The sequence below is a fragment of the Coregonus lavaretus genome (assembly GCF_964263955.1).
Source record: "Coregonus lavaretus genome assembly, chromosome: 26".
In the NCBI taxonomy this organism is placed as follows: Eukaryota; Metazoa; Chordata; class Actinopteri; order Salmoniformes; family Salmonidae; genus Coregonus; species Coregonus lavaretus.
The window spans coordinates 38,347,681-38,372,216 of record NC_140013.1 but is presented as its reverse complement, the minus strand read 5'-3'; the positions used below and the strand labels follow the sequence as shown (position 1 = coordinate 38,372,216).

The window sequence follows — 24,536 nt, the reverse complement described above, 5'->3', positions numbered from 1 at the left end:
GTTCCCTGCAACAGCTGCGAGCTGCCTCTATCCACCACAGGAGTTGGCGGAATTGAGCCCAGTGGAGAACGACGAACAGCTGCTTTGTCACGCATTTCCCCAGCCCCGGACCAGCATCCTAAACGCAGATCAACATATCGCTACATTCATGACCGGACAGGGATTAAGTGGCGAAGGAAAGAACTTCACAGAAGAGATTGAACGGATTTTACGCAGGTAGGAATATGATATGTGTGTGTCTGGACGCTTTGTATTCTAAACGGGCTCTGTGAAAGCAACGCTATAATAAATCACCCAGCCGGGACGTCTATGCAGCAGTATGTGTTGGAGCTCGACTATAATGTAGGCTAGTCCTTTTGCGCTGCGCACCAGATCTTAATGACTGCTGGAAGGGAATTTTTACATTTTATAAACGATATAGCAGTCTGCTACGTTCTGCAACTCGGGTTTAGTGTTGTTTATCTCAAACATCCACCGTGTTTTCGCGGATAAAACCTGCTGAAATGCGGGTATTTGTGCGTAATAACATCGTAGGCTAGGACCTATAGGATTTATATAGCCGATGTAGGCTTTTTGATGTTCGTAACAACGGGAAATGCAGTGGTAGGATCGAGTCTTTGTGCTGTTCGCCGCAGTCCCCCTTTCCTCTGTGTGTGTCTGTAGGCCTACGTGCAAACTTGCTCGAGCAGCGATTTGTAACTGGCACGTATGGCGTAGACCCCGTGTATCTGCCTCCGGTGATCAAAATACTCTCTCGAGAACGTTTTGTTATCGTGCGACAATGATTGTATCGCGCTGTATTAGTAGCCTGTACGCACTGTAATTGCATCATGACGCTCGTCATTGACAGAAAATAAAAAAATAAAACTGTTTCTAAATTTGGGAGACTTTTCCCCACCTAAAGGTTCTATTCAGTCTATTCAATCTTCTAGATTTAAGGGCTATCAATGGTAAACAGTATACTTTCCATGTTATCAGTTTAACATTACCCAGGAAAGTAAACGATTGGTTTCCAAAATTATGCTTATTGTTTTTCACCCAATAAAACGCAATGGTTATTGACTCTGTCAAGGGGTCTGACTAACAGTTTATCAAATGACATGCCCAGGACTTTTGAAACCTATGAGGCATATATTTTAGGTGTGTTATTTCCCGTCTATGGTTATTTCTCTCACACTCTGTCTGTCTCTCTTATCATTTATTTCCTCTCTTTCAGGACTATCAGGTTTTAGGTGTGCCCCTGGCGACCATGGATAAAGCTTTACATATCCTACAGAAACCGACAGACTCAACCGACAAGGTCCTCGACGGTGGAACGGGACTCGCTCTGGATATGAGTATGAGGGACCGGGAATTCACAGAACAATCTATTAGACTTACCGATAAAATCCCGTTAGTGAAGCCCTATTTCAAAAAGAAACACGGACAGAGGAAACTGGATGCAAAATGCCTCCGTGCACTCCAGGACCCAATCCTAACCACATTACTGAGTACGGATGCTCTTGTTACCGGAGACGGGGTGTTTGTCCCCCGGAACCCACCGCCAAGGACAGCGGGGAACCTGTGCACTGCGGCGGTGGTCAAACAGACACAGATTGGTGGGCCTGTGTGCCTGAAAAAATCGTCAGCTACCGGTGTAACGGCTATGATTACCGGCGACACGGAAATGGCGGACGACGCCGCCGAGTTGGAGGAGACAGAGAGGGGGGTAACCAAGGTGCCGGTAGATATCCAGCGCGTGACAATAGACCCTAACGAGCGCAGATTCCAACTCAAACTTCACCCCAGGGCGCGCGATGTGGCGGCAGCACCCCCCACACCAGATACCCCTCTAGTAACCCCTCCACGCCAGGGGGGCAACACGATGAGTGACCTATTTGCTTCTAAAGCCTTGCGGGGGGCAAATTGCCTCACCATTAAAGACAGTAGGAGCACCCCCAGTCTTCAGGCCGACAAAGGCGAGATATTTCAGGATAAAAGCGAAGAGGCCTCCCTGGATCTAGTTTTTGAGCTGCTAACCCAGCTCCAGTACCACACACACCAAGCCGATTCGGTTTCGATCTGCGTGGATTTCCTGCAGGGGTTGTGTGTGTACGGGAGTGACTGTGCTTACCACCACACTGTACTGCCCTACCACTGGCAGATCTGCAGGAGTGATACTCAAAGCTGGCAAAGCATTGCGGATGATTCACAGGATCAGTTGGAGAGGCTTTATTGCAATCCGGACAATGAACAAGTCAGGCTCAAGTTTCAGTAAGTGCTTTTATTTAGTTACAGTGGTTCCTCCTGTTCTATGTTCTGTATGAAAGTAGCCTAATAGAGCTGAGATTGTATTTACAGTATTAAGACAGGAGTGCTTTGATATGAGAAAGGTATGCTCATAAGGTAAGCTCCCGAGTGGCGCAGTGGTCTAAGGCACTGCATCGCAGTACTAGCTGTGCCACTAGAGTTCGAGTCCAGGCTCTGTCCGGGAGACCCATGGGCGGCGCACAATTGGTCCAGCGTCGTACAAGTGTTTGGCTGGCAGGGATGTGGGTTCGTTTCCCACGTGTGTCAGTATGAGAAAAAAAAAAAAAAACGTATGCATTCACTAACTGTAAGTCGCTCTGGATAAGAGTGTCTGCTAAATGACTAAAATGTAAATGTATGCTGTTTGATATATCTCAGTTTCAGTAGGTGTGTGTGTGTTGTAATGATTAACTGACTGAGTCGTTTTGGTTCCTGGATTCCCCTATCTCAGTTCTTATTTGGGTGTCATTCTTATGGCACTTAGTTCCTGCAATAGAGAGTGTGCTCTTTCTGCTCCCAAACCCAGCCTTCTCATTGGTTGAAACAGCTCAAACCAGGAAGTGCTGTACCCATGGCAGCTTAGAGCTGGGAACTTGCATGACCTACTGCTGCCTGGTGCAGTTACACAAACACGCACACACACACACACACACACACACACACACAAGCACTTGGCAACCGCTAGCAGACAGGCATACAAATTGTGCTCTGGTTCAAGCTATACACCACACATTCACACAATGAAACAGTTAGCTATTTCACCACATTCACACACACACATATCTCACAAGTTATTCGGGGCACTGAGGGACTTGTGACTGTGCGTGTGTGTGTTGTTGATTTAGGTTTTTAAATTGAAACTACATGCAAACCTTCCCACCCACAGGATATGCACCTGTCCATGAGAAGCCAAATGCAGTCAAGCTCTTATTTGAATGTGCAACACACTCACATAGGGCTAGAGAGACTGTAATAGGCTTTGGTGATAGTAACTTAGTGTATAGTAGTGTCAGTTTCCAAACATTATAAACGACCAGTCTGTATACAGAGCCAAAATACCACAGTAACTACCAGTGTAATAACCTATATAATTACTGTGTAACAGACTAGTAAATACAGTTAAGAAACCTTTTCTTACATTCTCTTAGAAAACCAAAGTAGCCATGGTAACAATCGATATATAGACTGTAGGACTTTTTATTTAAGTTTAAAATACTTTCCCATTAGTTTACACCTCTATTTAAAGTTTTTTTCCCTATCTTTTCTTTATTGCTTTCTGTTGTGAAGTGTTAGACCATCAAATTCTCCTGGAGAATTTCAAAAGACGGCCTCCAACACACTCCCAGCATGGTCCCGACATGCTCTGAATTTTAATTCCCATTTAAGCAAGTAAAGCAACAGTACTTAATTTTCCAGAGTCGGCCAGATGTAGATTTCCTGAAACCAGTCGCCCAACTCTTCCCACCCCAACAAACACACACACACCCTGGGTGATGTTGTGTTGCCATAGTAACTGAATGCAGTTGATAACAGCTGTTATCTGAAGAGCAGCAGAGGACAAAACAAGCCAGGCCGTCAACATGGCAACAGACTTATTTGGCAGCCGCTGCTGTGTGTTTGTGTGAGTGAGAGAGAGTTAGTTAGTTAGTTAGTTAGTTAGTTGGCTGGCATGTGTCAGTATTTGTGTGTGAGGAACTAGCTCTCACAGTCTCACGTGAGAGTTAGAGGTTCATCCATGTTTCTCACACGTCACATTTCAAAGTGTTTAAGGTTAAGTTTGGGCATTAACTCCAAATTCTTAAAGTTAGGCATTAACTCTGAATGGTTAAGGTAAGGGTTAAGGTAAGGGTTAAGGTAAGGGTTAAGATTTGGGATAGAGGTAAAAACTAAAATATAAAAAAAAAAACTTTCTACCACTGGATTGGAACATACAACCTTTTGAACCAGAGCCATCCGCCATCCCCGTCCACAACACCCTAGCAAAACTGAAACCTACTTGAAGGTAACAGCGCTCATTGTTGCCACTTAGTGGCCGGTTTCCACGTCATCTCCCGACGTCCTCAGACGTGGATGGACTTGTATCACGGGTGACCTGCCTGGTGTGCGAGAGGGCATGCTTTGTGGGTGACTGTGAAAATGGGAGAGCGAGTTGATAATTCCTTCTCTGTGTGTCTGTGTTTACCGTCTCAACATGTTTGGATGTCCTGTACAGTATGTATAGGACATACAAACGTGCAGCTGTCTAAGGCACTGCATCTCAGCGCTCGAGGCGTCACTACAGACCCCCTGGTTCGATTCCAGGCTGTATCACAACCGGCCGTGATTGGGAGTCCCATAGGGCGGCGCGCAATTGGCCCAGCGTCGTCCGGGTTTGGCCGGTGTAGGCCGTCATTGTAAATAAGAATTTTGTTCTTAACTGACTTGCCTAGTTAAATAAAGGTAAAATAAAAAATGATTTGAGTTTGACTGTATGTCAGTCAGTCAGTGCGTGTGATGCAGGGGCAAGAGGTTGTGCTGTGAAGTGTCTACTCAGCCCCATTCCTCTCTGGGTAGAAGTGGCCATGTCTCCCCCTCATCCCACCTCCACTCCTCCATTAGGGCTGGGCGATATATCACATTTAATTTGAATTTCATGTTTAGCGCAATGCCTGTATCGTTTTAGTATTTATGGTATTTTTGGTCTCGTCTCCTTCGCTCCTTCTGTGCTGTGTGCACGGTGCACCTTCCCACTCGTACACAGACGCCAAACTCCTCCCCCTGCCACTCAACAACAACAAAGACGAAAGATCACTTCTTCCTCTCTGACATCAAGCAGTTTCAACTCGCTATTTGCATTTGAGGTTTGGTCCAACAGAATCGTAATATGGGCACCGAAAACACATTGAAACGTTATTTTACTGTAAAGGGTCAGACACACCGAGAAACCTGCCTGCCGATAGGTACTTAGCACCTCTGCCTAGAGTGTCCGCAGTTAACCTTTTGTCGTTCACATACACAGTTTTACCTCCGATTTGCTTCATTTAAATACTCCAGGCCACAAGGTCGCAGTAGCTTGTTTGGCTTGTGCCTGCTGTAGCTAATATAAGCTAACTGACCTTTTGTAGCTCAGTTGGTAGCGCGTGGAGCTTGTAATGCCAGGGTAGTGGGTTTGATTCCTGGGACCACCCATATGTAAAATGTATGCACACATGACTGTAAGTTGCTTTGGATAAAAGTGTCTGCTGAATGTCACATATAATAATATGTATATGTGTGTGTGTGTATAACTGGCAAGCTGTGCTAATGTTGTTGCTAGCTATAATTTAATTTGTAGTAAGCTCTTGTTGATACTAACCAGATGGCCATAACTAGCATAGCTAGCAACATTATATTTAAATCACAATGGATTCATTTTTGAATGAAGTAGCTGCCTGTTAGCTGTTGAGAGTCGGTGGAGTAGCTAGTTAGCTATGTTGTACTAAACGGCGATGATAACAGTTTTTAGCTAACGTTAGCTAACAAGCAAACTGACCCTGGCAACATAGAATAATGGAGAGTGAATAGATATATTTCTTCATCTTGCTAGTTTGGGAAAGCATTTTGTCTGGTGTGCATTGTGCTGCACTTTACCACTTAATTTGTTTCATATGAAGTGTGTTTGACTGCATGGCTCAGTTAGCTAGCTAACTAATGAGCAGGTGCAGATGATCAAACTGAACCTGACAAAAAAATCCTTCAAGCACAAAACTCATTAGACATTTACATTTACATTTTAGTCATTTAGCAGACGCTCTTATCCAGAGCGACTTACAGTTAGTAAATACATATTTTTTTATACTGGCCCTGTATATGTAAAAGATGTAAAGACTTGCTCTAGAAAAAAGAAAAAAAAGTATTATGCAGTTTTATTGTTTTAGTTATAACAAGTCTGATGAAAGGGGAGTGGATTACACCAGGAAAAGTGCCATCTTTTCATTGTCACTTCTGTCGGCTCCCCAACGTGGAGGTTCGTGCCCTTTTAATTGGCTCGGTCATGTTCTCAGCCATTGACAAGTATTGTGATTCTACATGCAGAAATGACAGGTTTGTCGGTACACAGCAGGGGCGTCTTTTGTTCTAGCAAGAGAAGGAACGGCCTCGTACTGTGATAGTACCGATCAGCAGTCAGATTTTTGTTTTGTGTTTGTAGTATAATAGAAGAGAACTTAAAGGGATACTGCTAAGAATGCTAGTAGCTAGACTTCCAGTCATCACGCTAACGCTAGTTAGCATTGGCTCATTAAACTACCTCTAATTTCCTTCATACTGGACACAAAGACATAAAAATGGTATCCAAGAGTTCATCTGACTCTGGGGAAGTAGATAAAGGGCATCATTGCCAAAATCCCGAATATCCTTTTAACCTTTCTAATGATACCCTTTTTTATGTCTCAACTCCTGCAATTTAGAGAAGAGCGGACCCTTCTAAAATGGGACTATCAATGCTCAGTTTCTGTCACACGCAGCATTGCTGTACCACCTACCGCTAGCATTTTAGCCACAGACTGCTAGCTGTCTTGGTCTATGTTTTATAAATGTGCAATGAGCATAAAAATACACATTTTATATAGGGAATTGTGAACTCGTTCTCATTCTGAGAAATAAGCATCTTCTTATCCAGGTAGGCCACTTGATTTCAACATCTAAACAAAGTGACACTGGAGAATTTTTATTTTTTATCTGAGTTCGGAACATAAACTGCAGGGATGCTTTTGATAGCAAAAATGTCCAGTTGATCTAGCAGAGTTTGAGTGTAAGTGTGGGTATGAGGGGTGGGGAGTTCCATCATGGTTGTATGAGACCGTAGATGAATCCCAGCTATATGACACCTTGGAAGGAAGTCCTAATACTGATCCTCTTTTCTCAGGATTCCTCTGGCCAGCTACAGTTACATAGAGAGGAATGGAATACTCATCGCTTAACATGATTCACTTTTTACCTACCCTCATCCCCGTGACAGGAATATTTTATGTAATGTGTGTTTGCGTGTGTGTGTGTGTGTGTGTGTGTGTGTGTATGTGTGTGTGTGTGTGTGTGTGTGTGTGTGTGTTGTGGGCCTGCCTCCATATCCTTTTGGTGTGTCAATGAAAGCTGTGTTATCTGGTCTGTATTAGGTATTTCCCTGTGTTATCTGGTCTGTATTAGGTATTTCCCTGTGTTATCTGGTCTGTATTAGGTATTTCCCTGTGTTATCTGGTCTGTATTAGGTATTTCCCTGTGTTATCTGGTCTGTATTAGGTATTTCCCTGTGTTATCTGGTCTGTATTAGGTATTTCCCTGTGTTATCTGGTCTGTATTAGGTATTTCCCTGTGTTATCTGGTCTGTATTAGGTATTTCCCTGTGTTATCTGGTCTGTATTAGGTATTTCCCTGTGTTATCTGGTCTGTATTAGGTATTTCCCTGTGTTATCTGGTCTGTATTAGGTATTTCCCTGTGTTATCTGGTCTGTATTAGGTATTTCCCTGTGTTATCTGGTCTGTATTAGGTATTTCCCTGTGTTATCTGGTCTGTATTAGGTATTTCCCTGTGTTATCTGGTCTGTATTAGGTATTTCCCTGTGTTATCTGGTCTGTATTAGGTATTTCCCTGTGTTATCTGGTCTGTATTAGGTATTTCCCTGTGTTATCTGGTCTGTATTAGGTATTTCCCTGTGTTATCTGGTCTGTATTAGGTATTTCCCTGTGTTATCTGGTCTGTATTAGGTATTTCCCTGTGTTATCTGGTCTGTATTAGGTATTTCCCTGTGTTATCTGGTCTGTATTAGGTATTTCCCTGTGTTATCTGGTCTGTATTAGGTATTTCCCTGTGTTATCTGGTCTGTATTAGGTATTTCCCTGTGTTATCTGGTCTGTATTAGGTATTTCCCTGTGTTATCTGGTCTGTATTAGGTATTTCCCTGTGTTATCTGGTCTGTATTAGGTATTTCCCTGTGTTATCTGGTCTGTATTAGGTATTTCCCTGTGTTATCTGGTCTGTATTAGGTATTTCCCTGTGTTATCTGGTCTGTATTAGGTATTTCCCTGTGATGCTCTGCCCTGTGGGGTGTAAACGGTGTGTGTGTGTGTGTTTGGTGGTAAATGGTTCACATGTCATTAACTGACAGAGTCACTGAGACCAAGGACAGAGGGACCAGACACCAAGGTGTGTGTGATTGCTTCTGTCCATGTGCACAACTGCCAGTGTGTGTGTGTGTGTGCTGTGTTTGTGTCTTTGTGCCACTGTTTGTCAGAAAATATAATTTCTCAGACAATGTGTAGCCTACCCTGGGTGTGATACCTGTGTGTGTGTGTGTGTGTGAATGTTTCTTTGTGTGTGTGAATGTTTCCTTGTGTGTTTGTGTGTGCGTGCGTGCATGTGTGTGTGTGCTACTTGCATATGTGTGTGTGTGAGGAGATAACATGTCAGACTGCCAATGAAATGATTCACTGGGGCGAGATCTGGGTCGCCCTGCCTTTAATTACTCAGCCTCTACCTTTAACCCTATTCTCTCTCTCTCGCTCTCGCTCTCTCCATTTCTCTCTCTATCTCTCCATTTTCCCCTCTCTCTCTCTCTATCTCTCCATCTCTCTCTCTCTCTCTCTCTCTGTGGCCTGTGAGTGTTCGTGCCTGCAGGCTTCCGTACGTCTATTCTGAAGCAATTTCTTCTCCTTCTCCTCCCTATCCTCAACCTGCCCCTCCTCTCAAATTCTACCTCTCATCAACCTCTCCCCACTGGCTCCCTGTGTGTGTTGACTGAATAACCTGTCCCCATGCAGAACATTCTAGAAGAACGCTACGTTTATAGGAAGATTATATTAAAACTGGATGATGGAGGGAAGGGAACTAAAGTGTGTGATGATGTGAGTGTGTTGTGTTTTCTTGCCAGTTTCTAAAGCTGGGAAACAGAACCAAAACACGACAACGAACTACATTTACTCTTTCATCTCTATATGAGAAAGTGAGGAATACCCAGTGTGTACACATTGTCCTCCTCACCAAAGTGACTTCTTGTATGTGTGTCGTGGAATAACCTTTGGAACCTGCATCAACCTCCGTAGGGTCGGTTCACTGGCTTATGTGTGTGACTGCATGTGAATTTATCTGGTTCCAGTCAGTGACGCTCTCAGGAGCGTGACTGATGCGGGCGTGCGGGTGTGTGCTGCCCTAAGTTCTGCTGATGTCTGTGAGTGAGAGAGAGATTGGTGTAGGGCTGGATTTAGAGCCCACCCTCTGTCTCTTTCTCTCCTCCCACTCCCATGTCAGCACTTTTCTCACCCCTCCTCTTTATTTGAAAACACACTCATTACAGCCGTTATTTCAACTGCAGTGTCTGTCTGTGTGTGTGTGTGTGTGTGTGTGTGTGTGTATATCCAAACTTCAGTTGACTGTGCACTCAAGGAGGTCTGTGTATCATGTGTATGGACATGTGTGTGTGTGTGTGACCTAATCGTTTCACATGACAATAATGCATCACCATCGTTGGCCAGGCGTTGCCCCTGTTGCCATGGTGATCCCAGTACTGCTCTGTGATTGGTTCGTTGGGACATCAAAGGGTGTTGTAACCATCACCTTCCTCCAAGATGACTCCAAACTCCTCCCTTACTCACTCTGTACCTACCTACCTCTATCTCTTTTTCTCACACTCCTCCTTTCCCCTGTTTATGCTGTCCCTTTCTCTCTTACCCTCTCTCTGCACTCCTCTTTTGAACCCCATCTCTCTCACGCTTTCTGTTATTTTCTCACCCCAGGGCTAAATTACTTTTTGGTCTTCTGAAATGAACAAACCGTTCTCAGCCACTCGCACACTGTTCTCAGGGTATGACCTGAAATTAATTTGAGGTGAACTGTGTGTGTGTGTGTGTGCGCGCGTGTGTGTGTGTGTGTGTGTGTGTGTGTGCGTGCGTGACTGTGCAGTAAGGGTGTGTCTTTGCACCCCTGGAAAGCCCAAATTTTAAGCCAGGCTTTGAGTGCTGTCTCTTCCAAAAAGGGGTGTGTCTTTGGACTGTGTCTGGCATTTGATTGGCTCTCTTAATTTACTCCCAGACTCACTCTGTGCACTTAATTTAACCAGTGGAATTTTATTTTTTGAATGAAGCTACATATCTGGCCCGGAGAGAAAGAGAGAGGGGAAGGACTGGAGGGAGACAGAGGAGGCGAGGGAAAGGAGGGGAGACGATTGTCTGGCGTCACTGAAGACCTCATACGAGAAAGGGGAGGAAGTAGATTCTTAAGGACAGTTGAACTATCTTTAACTTGGTTTAATAGCTTATTGTGTGTGTGTGTGTGTATATATATATATATATATAGTATATTGTAATTAACTAGTTATAACCCGTAGTTTTCAGCTTGGTTGCTTGTAGCTACTCTAGGTGTGTTTTATATGATCAGAAGGAGGAGGCAATGTAGTGAAGGGTAGTGTGATGTCTGGAATGAGATGAGTGTTCTAATTGGAGGCCGTGTGTGTTTGTGGTGAGATGGAGTGTAGCGTAATTGGGGAAAAGACAGTTTTGTGATCTCTGGCTGGCCGTAGTTCCATTTACACATTCCTCATGACCATGGCACTGTGTCTGTTTGTTTTGGCACACACAGTCTTGTTTTACTAACCTTGTGAGGACACACAATTGATTCCCATAAAAAAAAATATTTGACCTAACTTTAACCCCAAAACCTAACCCTAATTCTAACCCTAACACTAACCCAAAACCCCCTAGAAATAGCTTTTTTTTCCTTGTGGGGACCATCAAATTGACTTCTAGTCCCCGTGGTTCAATCAAATCAAATGTTATTTGTCACACAAGCAACAGGTGTAGACTAACATGAAACTTCCCATCAATGCAGGGAGAGAAAATCTAAACACTAGCCTTGGGCGGTATACCGTATATACCGTATACCGGAGTATTTAAAAAAATGTTTTTCAAATCTGTCAAAACTATTTATTTTTTCAATAACTGAATATTTGTAGCAACTTTTTAAGTTAATACTTGTAAAATATGTTAGGAGATGAGGCAGATTGCGTTCTTCATTTCACCTGTCACATTATTTTACATTATGAAGCTTACCGTAGTTCCCGAGAACGTTGAGCCAGTCTGTTTGTTTGTAAATAGCACAACGGGAGAAAGCGAGATGGTGAGTCCATAGCGTTCTATATGTGGCTCACGAGGTCATGAACTTACACTTGTATGCAATTCACTACTAAATGTTTTGCCATCAGATATCTTATAATGGCTTTCTGCCTGAAGTCAAAGAGCTCTGGAGGAGTTGTCTGTACAGCTGCCATTTCTTCTCTGTGCTTCCTACTAGCATGTTCTTCTCTCATCCGTTCTTCTCCTCCTCTGCTCCCGGTACACTTGCTGCTCTTCCTTCAGAAAAGCATGCATCACAACTTTGTTTTTTTTTTGCACAATTTCTCTCGTTCACTTTCGCTTGTAAAATGTCCACACTCACCGAAAATGACATTCGGTAGCTAATAGCTATGCTTGTATAACTTTATGAGCTGGATTTGCCTGTCTTTGCAATTCGTTTATGTTGGTTTTCGCTCGTTAGCATTTAGCGTACAGCGTCTATGTGATTTTGCTATTAGTTTGTGCAAAGTTTGTTAGCATTTCTGATAATAGAGGCCCAATGGGCTTTTCTTGTGTTTTAACGCCCCCTTCTGTGCTATGCCGGTAATACCGTAAATCCCAGGATGAGTGAAGGACGGTATGACGATATGAAAATCTGGATACCGCCACAGAGAGAAGAGAGGAGTGGAATGCACATAGGGAAGACAGAGAGAGAGAACAGAGAAGAGGAGAGAACAGAGAGAATGAAGCCTGTTCCTGTTCTCTCTGTATTTTTATTTTCTTCTCTCTACTCTCATCCTTTTTCTGTTCCTTTTCCTCCTGTCTTGATGCCTTCTCTCTCATGAGTCCTGTATCATCAGGTATGTCGCTAGCCCAATCAGTTTTTCCCAAAAGACCTGTGACCAAAATTGTTTGTTAACAAAATTGTTTTCTTTGCGAAGTGAACAAAACAATTTATTCTTTACCAGAACCTAAAATGACTTTAGCGTGACCGATATGGTATGAATAGATATATAGCAGGACGTTGGACTCAGGCCGGTGGTTGTGGTTGTTTGTTGTGTTTTCCACATGAAGCACGAGAGAGCAGTAGCAGATCCCTATTTCAGTTCCTCACACGGACCGGTGGAATCGTAGTTTTTTTTTTTTTTTTTTTTTTAGTCATTTAGCATACGCTCTTATCCAGAACGACTTACAGTTAGTGAGTGCATACATTTTAATACTGGTCCCCCGTGGGTGTCGAACCCACAACCCTGGCGTTGCAAACGCCATGCTCTACCAACTGAGCTACACGGTTAGTTAGCGTAAATGGTAATCAATCTGTGTGTGTAAGAAATGTATTCAAGTCTTTGTAAAACCAATGACTATGTGTTTTCAAGAGCTGTGTCTCTGTGTGTGTGTGTGTGTGTGTGTGTGTGTGTGTGTGTGTGTGTGTGTGTGTGACCGAAACCTCTTGACGGATTATTTTATTGGGTGGAACTATGACTTGACAATTTTTGGTGTGTGTGTGACAGAAACCTCTGACTGAATATTTTATTGGATGAAACTATGACTTGACATTTTTTGGTGAAGGAAGTTCTATGAGTTTCACTTCTCTCAGCTGTCGTCAGTCAATGAATGCATAGATGTAGTGTGTAGTTGGGCTGGAGCTGGCCATAGGATGGGGTGTTTGCACTCATTTTGACAGATGATTCCTCAGCCTCTATTTGTTTATGATTTAAAACATGAGATTTTGGCTAACGTAGTTAGCTGAGCTGTGAAAGGAAAATGTCTCTTGTAAACTATATCCTAGAGTCTAGTGGGTAGCTGAGCTGTGAAAAGAAAATGTCTCTTGTAAACGACACATGCCACACAGGTCACCAAAACACACACCAGAGGCGGCAGCATGCTTCAGGTCGGCTGGCCCCTAGCAGAACTCGGCTAGACGAACCCAACGAGTGTGCTCGCATAATCCCTTAAAAGACCTTCACTTGAAAAACGAGACAAAGTGGCAATAGTACCGTTTGTCCATTTTGAGACACCATAGCCAGTATACACTTCGTCAAAATAGGCCGAATTAATCTAAGTTTTAACTCAAGAAATCTGTAATACATTTTGACGTTTTTGCCGAGGAGGTCTTAGTCACGCAATTTTACATCTAACTAAGATGTTTGGTGCAGTATTTCTCAATGGAAAAATGTGCATGAAAACAAAGACTATTGAAGAATCCTTACTGTTGACCAATCACCGACGAAGGGGCTTAGACTTCGGCTTGCCTCCAGAATAAATGTTGTGTGCCCGAACAGCCGAGAAAAACCCTCACCGAAGTCCCAAAACGAACAAAAACGTCACAAAATGTTGTCATAATAAATGCACCAACTCTTCCGAACTGTTTCGGCTGGCAAGGTTGCGGGCGCCTTAACTGTCACACCTCTCTCCCACACAGTTTGTCACACCTTTCTCACACACTAACCTCTGCCCCTGCGTGTCTCTGCCTGTCCAGACTCCTGCCTTTTAACCTCAAATTCCATTAGACTCCCAGCCACGATCAATCAGCCCATTAACGCAGCCACAGCACAGCTAGCCTGGTGTGTGTGTGTGTGTGTGTATGCATGACATATTTATGTGTATGCCTGCATGCGTTGCTCATGCATGTGTAAGGGGCATGTCTGACCCAGAAAAGGCCTTGCCAGGGGCCCGAGGGGTGCTAGTGGGTCGGTGGTAGGGGGCGGGGTGGTAGGAGTTGACCCAGACTAGCACAAACAAAGACAGAGGTCTCTCTCTCTCTCTCTCTCTCTCTCTCTCTCTCTCTCTCTCTCGCTTTGTCTCTCTGTCGCTCTCTTTCTCTCTCTCTCTCTCTCTCTCTCTCTCTCTCTCTGCCTCTCTCTCTCTCTCTCTCTCTCTCTCTCTCTCTCTCTCTCTCTCTCTCTCTCTCTCTCTCTCTCTCTCTCTCTCTCTCTCTCTCTCTCACTCTCACTCTCACTCTCTCTGGTGATCTATCATTATTATTAGCATTACATGAGGCTTATCTTGACCGAGATAGCACATTTGCAGAACTCCAATGACAGTTGACCACAGTGTGTGATATCTGGCGGTTTTGTGTGATGTTGCAAGATTAATGTGTCTGTCAAGTGATATTGACCGTGTGTGTGTCTATGTGTGTATTGTACTATCCGTGTGTGGTACTGTGTGTGTGTGTGTGTGTGTGTGTGGTACTGACCATGTGTTCTCTTCTCTCCAGGGGTCGTGTGTTTTCGTTAGACTTCACTGCCATGCGTGTATGTGACCTGGAGTTCGACCGTGTCAGACGGTTGACCACACCCTCCAGCCCTGCCGCCCCGCCCCCAAACACAATCCCCACCCCTAACTGCCACACAGTGTGGAAATACTACTGCAGAGACAATTTCGGCTGGAGAGAATACTCTGAGGTGAGTGTGAGTGTGTGTGCATGCATGTGGATGAAGGGCGAGTTAGAGGCTATTAAATAACACACACAAACTGACAAAGGAGACACGTTAACCCTGGAGTCACACCGATCACGTTAACCCTGGAGTCACACCGATCACATTATCACATTAACCCTCGAGTCACCAATCACATTATCACATTTCAAGTCACACCAATCAGTTGTCTTCCCACCTTAAGAAGATCAATACATCAATGATACGGTATGCCATGTGGAATGGGTCTCTGTTGCGCGTATGCATGTGTGTTCAGAGTTCTCTCTCTCTGTGTGTGTGTGTGTGTGTGTGTTCAGAGCAGGGGTTGGAACCAAAATGATTTTCCAATAGTTTCACTCTGAACAGAACAACTATTTTTTTCCGTTCCGTTCCACTGTTCCAACCAGCAAAATAAAGTTCTGAACCGGTCGATCCCAAAACAATGTACCGGTCTTTATCATTCCTTTCTGTTCCCTCTTTTAACCTGTGAAATCAACCGTTTTTTACATTTATCTCATTCAATTACTTCACCAATCAGTGCGGATAGAGCAACTTGCTATGGAGCGGGCACGCTAGTTGTTTACATGCGTAATGGACAAACAAGTGTATAGGGCGCGAGATGCAACTTACATTTTGCGTGTGTTGAGAGAGGATTAAGGAGGAGGCTTGGCTTGAAGCGCTGGGCATCTTGTTATGACATGCATTATCTGAATTAGGCCCACAGAATTATGCCTAGGAGCGGTTTCTATGGAAGAACTTTGAATGTCCTTTGAACTTCTGAGAGTTGGACGGACCAGAGCTAGCGAGCTAACAAGCTTATGTGTGCAGAGCGGCAGCAGAAGAAAAAAAAAACACGTCTTACCTTTTTGTAGTTAATCAAATCCAATGCGAAACGTGATAACTATAGAATTCTTAAATCCGTTTTTTCTGTAATAAAAAATCTCTTCCTAATTTCTGAATCACGCTTGTGTTGTCAGTACAGTAGTCTTTGCTTCAGGGTAGCCTGCACACACACTGGCAAATATGTTCAGCTGGCAGGCTGACTCTGGAAGACGTTTCTGAGTGACTGAGTGAGGGCTTTGCATAGGCGCTTTGTGTGTGTGTTTATGTGTATATTCCCAGTGCTACAATTCAGTTTAAGATTGTTTATTAGCATGAAATGTGTAAATATTTCTAAAGAAGATTCATTCCAAAAGTGTTAGTTACACAATATTAGGTGGAACAACTTTGAATCAGATTATTCCTGATGAATAAATCACCACAATAAATAATATCTCCAATTAAACCTCGATCCCTCCATTCTCTCTCTCTCTCTCTCTCTCTCTCTCTCTCTCTCTCTCTCTCTCTCTCTCTCTCTCTCTCTCTCTCTCTCTCTCTCTCTCCTCTCTCCCTCCCTCCAGCCGGTGGTTCGTCTGATAGAGGAGGCTAGTGGTCGTGGTCTGAAGGAGGTCCGTTTCATCACCCTCCAGAACCAGTACATCCTCAACATCAGAGATGGCTTCCAGCAGAACGCCGTGTTCGGCTTCAGACGCCAGATCAAGAAACGACCCCTCTTCCTCTCCTCCATGGTCCTCACTCCACATCTACAGTGAGTACTGGACTGACACTATACTAACTGTACGTTCAGCTTCAGATCTACTGGATTACTACAACACTACACCATATCGCTAATGTAGTCGATTAGCTTTAGCACACAGTCTTATCCAGAGCTCTCCCACTCGAGGGTTGAAAATGTCTGATAAAATTAGATTTTGAGGTGAACTGTCCTGTTAACATTTACATAGCATAGTACACTGGAGCCTGCTGCTACCAAAACATCTTGTCTTGTATGGATGGTACCATCGCACAGCACAATGTGGTTGGACATGATGTGCCAGCACAGTGAGCAACACCACACACTCTCTTCTCTTACTTAGGTAGTGTCCGTGTGAAACAGTGTTCCATAGAACCAGTCAGTCAGTCCTCCCTGGAAGTAACAGTCAGTCAGTCAGTCCCTATTTTAATGTGACAAATTGATCTAACTACCAGAACACAGTGCTGCCCTGTCCCTGCCAGTCCTATTAGTCCAGAACTACTGCTACTGGGGGAGCTAGACCGTGCTGTTCCAACCAGGCCTGGAACAAACAGATAGAGAGACAGAGAGAGGAGGAAGAGAGACATAAAAGAGAGAGAACAAGGAAGTGGGAGAGACAGAAGACAAAGGAGGAAGAGAGAGGTGTAAATGGCTTCCAGACAGGGGCAGCAGCGTGACTGAATGAGTGTGAAACGTGACTGTGGGGAGTTGGAATGCGAGCAAGGAATTTGTCCCCTGGACTTTTTCATCTGTTTCCTTCTTTCCATCTACGGCTGCTGCTTGACTGTGCTGTTCTCCTCTTCTCTAGTCACCAAGTCATGAGTCTCCTCTTCTCTAGTCACCAAGTCATTAGTCTCCTCTTCTCTAGTCACCAAGTCATTAGTTTCTTCTTCCGTAGTCACCAAGTCATGAGTCTCCTCTTCTCTAGTCACCAAATCATGAGTCTTCTCTTCTCTAGTCACCAAGTCATGAGTCTCCTCTTCTCTAGTCACCAAATCATGAGTCTCCTCTTCTCTAGTCACCAAGTCATGATTCTCCTCTTCTCTAGTCACCAAGTCATTAGTCTCCTCTTCTCTAGTCACCAAGTCATTAGTTTCTTCTTCCGTAGTCACCAAGTCATGAGTCTCCTCTTCTCTAGTCACCAAATCATGAGTCTCCTCTTCTCTAGTCACCAAGTCATGAGGCTCCTCTTCTCTAGTCACCAAGTCATTAGTCTCCTCTTCTCTAGTCACCAAGTCATTAGTTTCTTCTTCCGTAGTCACCAAGTCATGAGTCTCCTCTTCTCTAGTCACCAAGTCATGAGTCTCCTGATCTGTAGTCACCAAGTCATGAGTCTCCTGATCTGTAGTCACCAAGTCATGAGTCTCCTCTTCTGTAGTCACCAAGTCATGAGTCTCCTCTTCTCTAGTCACCAAGTCATGAGTCTCCTCTTCTGTAGTCACCAAGTCATGAGTCTCCTCTTCTCTAGTCACCAAGTCATGAGTCTCCTCTTCTGTAGTCACCAAGTCATGAGTCTCCTCTTCTCTAGTCACCAAGTCATGAGTCTCCTCTTCTCTAGTCACCAAGTCATGAGTCTCCTCTTCTGTAGTCACCAAGTCATGAGTCTCCTCTTCTCTAGTCACCAAGTCATGAGTCTCCTCTTCTCTAGTCACCAAGTCATGAGGCTCCTCTTCTCTAGTCACCAAGTCATGAGTCTCCTCTTCTCTAGTCACCAAGTCATGAGTCTCCTCTTCTCTAGTCACCAAGTCATGAGAGAGAGGAACTTCTGCAGATATCACATATTCTCAAGCAGTCATGCTGGTTGTGTGTGTGTGTGTGTTATCTATAAACAGTGAAACATGATATGATTAAGTACATATGCCTAGAATAACATGCAATCTTACAGTGTTCATTTTGAGTTCAGTGTGCGTGTCTGCGTGTATGCTTGTGTCCTGCTGAGCACAGGGGTGGAAGTCATTATCTTGATTGGCACTGTGGCTCTGTAGCTGCTCGCAAGTTAGTTCTCACTTGGGCAAACACATCCTTCTCTCTCGCTCGCTATCTCTCACTCACACACATACACACATACACACACACACGTACATCTGTTCACCTTGCCTTAAACACATTCACCCTTCTTCAATCTTTTACCTTGCTTTCTATCTTCTCAGAACTCATGGGGAATAAAGCATCTGATTGTGGGGGCAGATTTCAGCGTGACACTCAAACAGAGCGAGACAGAACTGAGATGAGAGACTCAGGAGCAAGAGGGAGAGAAAGAAACTGTTACTGTGCCACAGAGAATCACACACATGCATGCAGACACCGAGATAAGGCTAATACCATTAAGACGTGGAGTCTGAGCCAGAGAGAGAGAACATGACAACGATCCTACTGTTAGTGACTCAAATTAGAACATGACAACGATCCTACTGTTAGTGACTCAAATTAGAACATGACAACGATCCTACTGTTAGTGACTCAAATTAGAACATGACAACGATCCTACTGTTAGTGACTCAAATTAGAACATGACAACGATCCTACTGTTAGTGACTCAAATTAGAACATGACAACGATCCTACTGTTAGTGACTCAAATTAGAACATGACAACGATCCTACTGTTAGTGACTCAAATTAGAACATGACAACGATCCTACTGTTAGTGACTCAAATGCCAGACAGACCATGGCTTTTCTTTTCTTTCTGTGTGAGTTCTCTGACAGTCTCCTGATATGCCATTGCTTTGTGTTTTCTCATCCTGTGTCTGTGCCTCATTTCTGTGAAGCTCATAGTCTTCTTCTTCGCTGTTGACGCTGCTGCTGCATTAGAGTACCGCCCACTTCTAGCGCTATGACATCGTCATGTTATTTATTTTGCAGGATGTGGTGGAGATTCAGGTTATTGGTTATTCAACATTAGCATAGGTTATTATGAAATAAAACATAATTGGATGATTTCTGATGTGGTTTATAATTCTAGAAGGGATCCATATACAGCTGCGGAAAAAATTTAAGAGACCACTGCAAAATTATCTGTTTCCACTATTTATAGGTATGTTTTTGGGTAAAAATAACATTTTTGTTTTATTCTATAAACTACTGACAACATTTCTCCCAAATTCCAAATAAAAATATTGTCATTTAGAGCATTTATTTGCAGAAAATGACAACTGGTCAAAATAACAAAAAAATGCAGTGTTCAAGTTCATTTTTAAACAACACAACAGTAATGTTTTAACTAAGGAAGAGTTCAGTAATTAATATTTGGTGGAGTAACCCTGATTTTCAATCACAGCTTTCATGTGTCTTGACATGCTTTCCACCAGTCTTTCACATTGATGTTGGGTGATTTTATGCCACTCCTGGCACAAAAATTCAAGCAGCTCGGCTTTGTTTGATGGCTTGTGACCATCCATCTTCCTCTTGATCACATTCCAGAAGTTTCAATGGGGTTCAGGTCTGGAGATTGGGCTGGCCATGACAGGGTCTTGATCTGGTGGTCCTCCATCCACACCTTGATTGACCTGGCTGTGTGGCATGGTGCATTGTCCTGCTGGAAAAAAACAATCCTCAGAGTTGGGGAACAATGTCAGAGCAAAAGGAAGCAAGTTTTCTTCCCGGACAACCTTGTACGTGGCTTGATTCATGCGTCCTTCACAAAGACAAATCTGCCCGATTCCAGTCTTGCTGAAGCACCCCCAGATCATCACCAATCCTTCACCAAATTTCACAATGGGTGCGAGACACTGTGGCTTGTAGGCCTCTCCAGGTCTCCGTCTAACCATTAGATGACCAGGTGTTGGGCAAAGCTGAAAATTGGACTCATCGGAGAAGATGACCTTACTCCAGTCCTCTACGGTCCAATCCTTATGGTCTTTTGCAAACCTCAGCCTGGCTCTTCTTTGCTTCTCATTGATGAAGGGCTTTTTTCTAGATTTGCACGACTTCAGCCCTGCCCCTAGGAGCCTGTTTCGAACCGTCCTCGCCGTGCACTTCACCCCAGCTGCCATTTGCCATTCTTTTTGTAGGTCACTTGATGTCATCCTACGGTTGTTGAGTGACATTCGAATGAGTTGGCAGTCATCCCGGTCAGTAAAGAGTCGTTTTCGCCCTCTGCCGGTCTGTAGCTTTGTCCCCAATGTCTGCTGCTTGACCTTGTTCTTATGAACCGCCGTCTTTGACATTTTAAGGATGGAAGCAACCTGACGCTCACTGTATCCCTCTGCCAGTAAAGCCAGAATTGAACCCTTCTTTTCCTCTCTCAAAACTTTCCTTTTCAACTCTTTTGGCATGGTCAATAGTTATTTTTTGATTAATATTACTTTAGAGGTACTATTAGCACTGTTTTTGCCATCCAGCTGGTCCTATTGCAAGAGGATAGTGATGACCACAGCAGTGGTTTTTATACTCTTCCTCGTTAAATAAGATTTGGTTCAGGGGATCACCTAATCAGTACCTAATTCAGTAGAATGAGGTGTGCCTGTGTTGGAATTCAACAGACACTGGAATGGAATGGCTGTCATACATGTAGAGATGCTGATTTAAGAAAAATTTGCAGTGGTCTCAATTTTTTCCACAGCTGTATATTCCCAGCTATGGTGTGTAACTCTGTTCCCCCCTTCTCTTTTCCAGGACTCTTGGTGGCCTCTCCTCCTCTTTCCCCTTCTCCTCCTCCGCTGTGGATCTGTCCATTTCTCTCCCTCTCTCTCCCAACTTCACCAACCCTCCCAGCGTATTCCCAGAGACCTGGTTACCCATGACAACCAGCCAGGACTTCCTGCAGGTTCCGGTATCCCGTGACGACCGGAGTTACCGGACTGTCTACACCCTCTTCCACAAGACAGTGTCCGAAACCAAGTTCCGCATCCTGAAGATCCTCCGCGTCCAGAACCCCTTCCTCTGGGAGAAATACAAGAGGTGAGTTATCATACCGTTATTACAGTTATTAAATGGGTATGTTATTACACAGGTTCACCTGCGTCCTCGTGGAGGTAAGGAAGTGGTTGACTTAGTAGCTACACAGTTATTAGCAGTTGTTAGTTGGTTATGACTGTCTGAATCTGAGCTCATTAGTTCCTGTAGATAGATGACTGGTGTGCCTTGGCTGCTACACTGGTCTTGCTTTAGACCAGATCTAGGGGAAGACAGATGTCTGTCTGCTGTGGCTCTGAATGTGAATGTGCTGGAATGGGTCTGTTCCAGGCTAAACGGCTCTGATGCCAGAATGCTTTCAATTGGGGCCGTTGATGTTGTGGATATTGAGAGCACAGGAAGTGGTTCCAGAGTGAGGATGTGTCAGGGGGGTGGTGCTGAGTCACGGGTTGTTGGGTGGTTGGGTGTGTGTGTGGGTGGGTGTTGGGTGGTGTGTGGGTATGAGTATGTAAGTGTTTCCTACTTGGTAGAAGCGGTGAATCAAATAGACTAGACTATAGAGTAAAACCTTAAAGCTGTTTCACTGTATCCTGTTCAAAAGTGTAAACATTCAAATTACTAGACTAAAGACATCATAACCCCCTCCCCCTCCTCTCCCCCTAACAGGAAGAAGGAGTACATGTCTCGTCGTCTCTCGGAGATGGACAGGATGCTGAGCGAGCGTCACCTGTTCCACGGCACCTCCCCTGAAGTGGTGGAGGGCATCTGCAAACACAACTTTGACCCGCGTGTTAGTGGCAAACACGCCACCATGTTCGGACAAGGCTCCTACTTCGCCCGCAAGGCCGTCTACTCCCACAACTTCTCCAAGCGCTCGCCTAAAGGGGTCCACTGCATGTTCCTGGCCAAAGTCCTCACTGGCAGGTTAGTAACCTTTATGGGGATTACCATGATGTAGAGCATCATACATCAAACAGCACATAAACACATCAAACAACACATAAACACATCAAACAGCACATAAACACATCAAACAACACATAAACACATCAAACAACACATAAACACATCAAACAACACATAAACACATCAAACAACACATAAACACATCAAACAGCACAGAAACACATTAAACAGCACATAAACACATCAAACAACACATAAACACATCAAACAGCACATAAACACATCAAACAGCACATAAACACATCAAACAGCACATAAACACATCAAACAGCACATAAACACATCAAACAACACATAAACACATCAAACACATCAAACAACACATAAACACATCAAACACATCAAACAACACATAAACACATCAAACAACACAGAAACACAACACACAGAACAGAAACACAACACACAGAACAGAAACACAACACACAGAACAGAAACACATCACACAGAACTAAAAAACGCATCACACAGCACAGAAACACGTCACACAACAGAGAAATGTGGTTGAAGAAAATACTTCCTAACAACAATAGACCACTACTGGTCAGTCATCCATAATAGTTCCATTTAGTGAGCACTGGCAGAGCTTGACGTTGTTCCTCTCTCCTCTGTCTCCAGGTTTACAGTTGGGAACCCCTCCATGCGGCGGCCGCCCCCACTCAGCCCCCGGGACCCCTCCAGTGACCTGTACGACTCGTGTGTAGACAACTGGGTGGACCCCCAGATCTATGTTATCTTCAACGATGACCAGAGCTACCCCTACTTTATCATCCAGTACGAAGAGGTTCCCAGTACTGTGGCTATCTGACACTAGAGCAGACAGAACCAAAACCAGTTCTGTGGCTATCTGAGAACAGAGCAGACAGAACCAAACCAGAGATACCCCATACTTCATCATCAGTATGAGGAGTTAACCAGTACTGTCAATATCTGAGACCTGAGCCCAGGAACAAAACAATCGTGGCCCTGGATATATTTAACGTGGGTTCTCCCAACATCCGTCATCCACAGCAGCTCCCATCTGTATTATGTTGGTTTGAAGCCCTGGCTTATGGGGCAGCCATTCTGTGGCCTCTTAAACTGGACAGTAGATGGAGTTTCATTTGGACCCAATGCTGTGTGAATAGATATTTGCCTTGGCGTCTGCCATTTTGGATTCCCATTTGGAATTGAGCAGTGGACAGTGTCACTGACACTCAGTGCTGGAGTGACAGCATAACGTTTCTGTTTAAAACCAAACCCCCTAAGACCCCCATCTCTCTCTCTAAGACCACTCTCTCGCTCTCTCTCTCTCTGAGGGCAGACATGTTTGCTGAGACAAGCTGTACATACATTCTCCTTGTTTATATTTGAACTGTGTGCCTTTTGTTCATAAAAACGTTTATTTATGTTAGTTAATGTAACATTGAGTAAATAAAGAATCTAAAAGAGAAAATCATAGCGCTGTCCAGGGTGATTTATTGCCATGTTTTTATATTTCATTGGCAGTTGAGTACACTGTTTCTACAGCCTCAGCAACCTTTATGTAAGACTATAATGTTATTTGGTGTTAGTGATAATGCCAGAGATGCCGGTGTTTTGAGGATACATTCCGTAGAGGGCCGGCAAACCGTGCCAATATATTCTCCAAACACCGGATTCGAGGTCATTATCACTTTTATACAACGGGTTACAAACATATTAAAATAATGATTTACATATTTTCATAAAAAATGTTATATTTTTAATTTATTCATACTATTTCATCCTTCCACAAGATATAGTCCTGACACAAATCTAGGTTTTCTACCCAAGGTGGCTGGTCATTAGTTCTATCGGTTCGGTTGCCGGAGACCTGACCCAGTCATGTTCTATATCTATGGACCCAGACGTTCGTTCTAAATGTTCCTTTGCCATGCTGGCTGGCAACATTCTTATCCCTTGCTTGCTAGCTAGCCAACTACGGCTAACACAGTCACGTCAAACAGTGCAGCCAGAATAACAACAAAGTAGCTGCATTTGCAAAAATGTATTTGCATACATCCGTAACTAATGAAGCGCGATTTCACCTGGCATAAAAAATGTGCTCTCTCGCCAGGACACTGTTCAGAGGCGCTAGCTAACTACACAGCTAACGTTAACACAATCACTTCAAACTGAAGCCGGAAAGACCGCAAACTAGCTGCATTTCGTTTAGTTTTTCTATCTCTTTGTACACAGTATATCCATAAAAATTATGCTGATTCATGATTTCGACTGGCTGAGAAAAGTTATCTTTCTCGTCCTGACGTTAGTCCTCAATGGGACAGTGGAGATCATATTTCAATATTGAAACGATGTTGCAAAGGTCAGAGAGACAGATGACAAGGTTTATACAAATCTCCGCTGTTGAAAACCAA

At 43.9% G+C, this 24,536-nt stretch overlaps 1 protein-coding gene across 1 annotated transcript; it reads left to right on the top strand.

Annotated features, from left to right (window-relative positions):
- tiparp (TCDD-inducible poly(ADP-ribose) polymerase) lies at positions 1-23,596 on the top strand. The gene is made up of 7 exons (XM_084142793.1): positions 1-216; positions 1,217-2,253; positions 14,567-14,753; positions 16,166-16,353; positions 20,953-21,237; positions 21,859-22,116; positions 22,777-23,596. Exons 2-7 carry the CDS (start codon positions 1,250-1,252, stop codon positions 22,964-22,966), a joined length of 2,112 nt encoding a protein of 703 aa, XP_083998919.1. The 5' UTR covers positions 1-216; positions 1,217-1,249; the 3' UTR covers positions 22,967-23,596.
- Positions 23,597-24,536: the final 940 nt, after the last annotated feature.

Bases quoted from the DNA above. Each gene is read 5' to 3' on its own strand.
- tiparp (XM_084142793.1), top strand. From the start codon at position 1,250: ATGGATAAAGCTTTACATATCCTACAGAAACCGACAGACTCAACCGAC. The intron at 2,254-14,566 runs GTAAGTGCTTTT...TCTTCTCTCCAG, and splicing joins CAAGTCAGGCTCAAGTTTCA to GGGTCGTGTGTTTTCGTTAG. The intron at 14,754-16,165 runs GTGAGTGTGAGT...CCCTCCCTCCAG, and splicing joins GCTGGAGAGAATACTCTGAG to CCGGTGGTTCGTCTGATAGA.